The sequence below is a fragment of the Galeopterus variegatus genome, unplaced genomic scaffold (genome assembly GCF_000696425.1).
Source record: "Galeopterus variegatus unplaced genomic scaffold, G_variegatus-3.0.2 Scaffold2073, whole genome shotgun sequence".
NCBI classification, from domain to species: Eukaryota; Metazoa; Chordata; class Mammalia; order Dermoptera; family Cynocephalidae; genus Galeopterus; species Galeopterus variegatus.
Genome location: NW_007728184.1, coordinates 94,265 through 97,118, shown reverse-complemented (window position 1 = coordinate 97,118; position 2,854 = coordinate 94,265). Strand labels below are relative to the sequence as shown.

Sequence of the window (2,854 nt, the reverse complement as noted above, 5' to 3'; positions counted from 1 at the left end):
TCTGGGATGGGGGGAGGGCGAAGAGGCACCTCAAACTCCACCTGTCCCAATCTGAGCTCCTGATCTTACCCTGAACCCTCGCCCCTACTTTCTGCAGCGCAGGCAGGGGCAGCTCCATCTCTGGGATGGGGGGAGGGCGAAGAGGCACCTCAAACTCCACCTGTCCCAATCTGAGCTCCTCATCTTACCCTGAACCCTCGCCCCTACTTTCTGCAGCGCAGGCAGGGGCAGCTCCACCTTTCAGGCTGTTGAGGCCAGAAAGCGAGTCACATTGGAACCTGGCCTCTCTCTCACCCCACCTCTGATCCTTTTAAAACATTTCCAGAATCCAACCACTTCTCCCTGCTCCACATCCTCTCCCTGATTCCAACCGTTGCCTGAACTATTCCATCTGCCTCCTTTCTTTTACCTGCTCCCCCCAGGTACCCAACACTCTGTCCCCTACATGAAGCCACGGGGATGCTGTTAACACTTGAGTCAGACCAGAGGCCTCCTTACCTCACAACCCTTCCCCAAATCCCACCTCTTTCTCAGTAAAAGCTAAAGTCTTCACAGTGACCCACAAGGCCATACAGGGCCTGTCCCCCCTTAACTCTCTGACCTCACCTCTCACTCTCCTCTGGCTCCCTCCTCTCCAGCCACACTGGCCATTGGCCTCCCTATTCTTTCTTAATAAGACTCAGGGTATTTCTACATCTGGACTTTGCATCTGTTGCTCCCTCTGCCTGGAAGATTCTTCCATCGTATAAGACTCCTCCTTCCTTCCAGCAAGTCTCTGCTCCAAAATCTCCTCCTCAGTGAGGCCTGTCCTCCCCACTTAAAATTACAGCCCCACCCCATACACACATGCACTACCCATTCTCCTTTCTTGTTTCTTTTTTCTAGGATCTAACGCCATCTGAGATACTATATATTTATTTTGTACTGTCTGTCTCTCACTATTATACTGCACTGTCTAGAAGGGAAGGGACCTGTCTGCTTTGTTCTCTGCTGTGTCCCAGACCCTAGAACAGGGCCTGACACGAAGTAGGCGTTCAGTAAAGTTTTGTTAACTGGATAGATGATGGACGGGTGTAAAGAGGGATGGGTGGATGGATGAATAGATGGACAGAAGAATGGATGAGTGAATTGACAGGTGGATAGAGGAATGGATAAAGGGATGAAAGGAGGGATGGATAGCTAGATGGAGGAACGAGTGAACAGATGGAGGGATGGGTGGATAATGAATGGAAGGATGGTTGCATGGGAGGATGGTGAAGGAATGGATTGATAAATGGGTGGATGGCTGGACACAGCATGGGCTTAAATGGATGAGGGTAAGACGAGGGACTGGCCTAGACAGGGCCAAGAGTTGAGCAGTTACCCTCCTGCCCCCTCACCTGGACTTGCTGCCCTCGTTCCAGGATCACATGAGTCTTCAGTCCCGGGCTGCTGGGCTCCACCTCCACATGGTTCAAGAAGGACACATGCTGGCTGCAGAAATTTCTGTTGGAAGCCTCCATGCTGAAAGAGAAGCCTCCAGAGATGGGGTCCGGCCCACAGGAATGGGCCAGGTGATAGATGCAGGTGTGTTGGAAATGGGCTACGGCCCCACCGAAGGTGAAGTAATGAGGGTCTCCGGTGGCCACGCAGGTGCCCAAGGGGCTCTGACAGTCCAGTAGGCCACTCTGCAGACCAGAGATCTCCCCAACAGGGCAGCATGCTGGGCTGCAGCAGAAATGCCCAGGTTTGTCACAGCTGCAGCAGCGGGTGCATCGCTTCAGCCAGACCCGGTCTCCCACCTAAGGAGAGAGGCCAGATCAGCATCCCCTGCCCAGCCCGGGCAGACCTGAACAGGACACACTGGACTCCTGAGGCCGACCTGGCAGCTGAACCCAAAAGAGCTGAGTCTGAGGGGCTGTCTCAGTGTGAGGACACGCATGAATGCGATGCTCAGAGTCAACAATGGGGGCCACACCCCCACGGCAGGCCCACCACCCTACCCAGAGGGCAGCAAGCTTGTGAAACCTGAGTTCCCTCAGTGGAAGCACACAACCCAGTGGCTAAAAGCACAGATTTGGGGTCAAAGAGACCTGAAGTCCAGACCTGGCCCTGTCCCTTTAGAGGTCTTTGCAACGTGTGGTCTTAGTTTCCTCCTCTGCACCATAGGGGCAATCAAGGGCTGTTTGAGGATCAGTGTGATCATGGGTGTGAGGCACTTAGCACCCAGCTGGCTCAAGCTCTCACATGTTAGATATTAGTACTATTAATATAACATGCTGTCCCAGTGCTCGGCACGCAGGGAGTACTCGGAAAATATTACCTGTTCTTATGATGACAGGATTACACACGTAGCAATGACGACAGCATGTTCACCATCGTTATCATTACATATTGTTAAATGGTTAGCACGGGAACATAGCAAATGCCCAGTAATATTGGCCATTATTGTTGTTATTATCATTATTTAAATATACTTACACACAGATAGGCACATAGTAAATTCCCAAAACATATTAACCATTATTATTATTATTGTCTAAATGATTTGCCCAGGCATGGACACAAAGTAAATACCCAATACATTTTAATTATTATTAATAGTAGTATAGGACCTGACATATGGTCGGGATTCAAATTTTGGCCATTAAAATAACGCTAACAACAATAATACAGTATTTAGTACAGTCTTGTGCCTGTTAAAGCTAAATAATGTTAGCTGTTGAGATTATTGCTGATTATTATTATTATGTCATCAAAGTGTTTAGTTGGAGGCCAAGCATTTAACAAACACTCAATAAATGGTGGCTAATTAAAAAAACAGTGCTAACGATAGTAATAATAATATTAAGCACTCGGCTCACAGTACTTGGCA

The 2,854-nt window shown here is 49.4% G+C and overlaps 1 protein-coding gene across 1 annotated transcript in view; it reads right to left on the bottom strand.

The window, feature by feature from the left end:
- The window catches only part of LOC103596693 (IgGFc-binding protein-like), a 19,358-nt gene that overhangs the window by 2,502 nt on the left and 14,002 nt on the right, over positions 1-2,854 (bottom strand). The window contains exon 10 of the mRNA XM_008580389.1: positions 1,380-1,781. Coding sequence (XP_008578611.1) covers positions 1,380-1,781 — 402 coding nt within the window. The remainder of the gene's footprint in view (positions 1-1,379; positions 1,782-2,854) is intronic.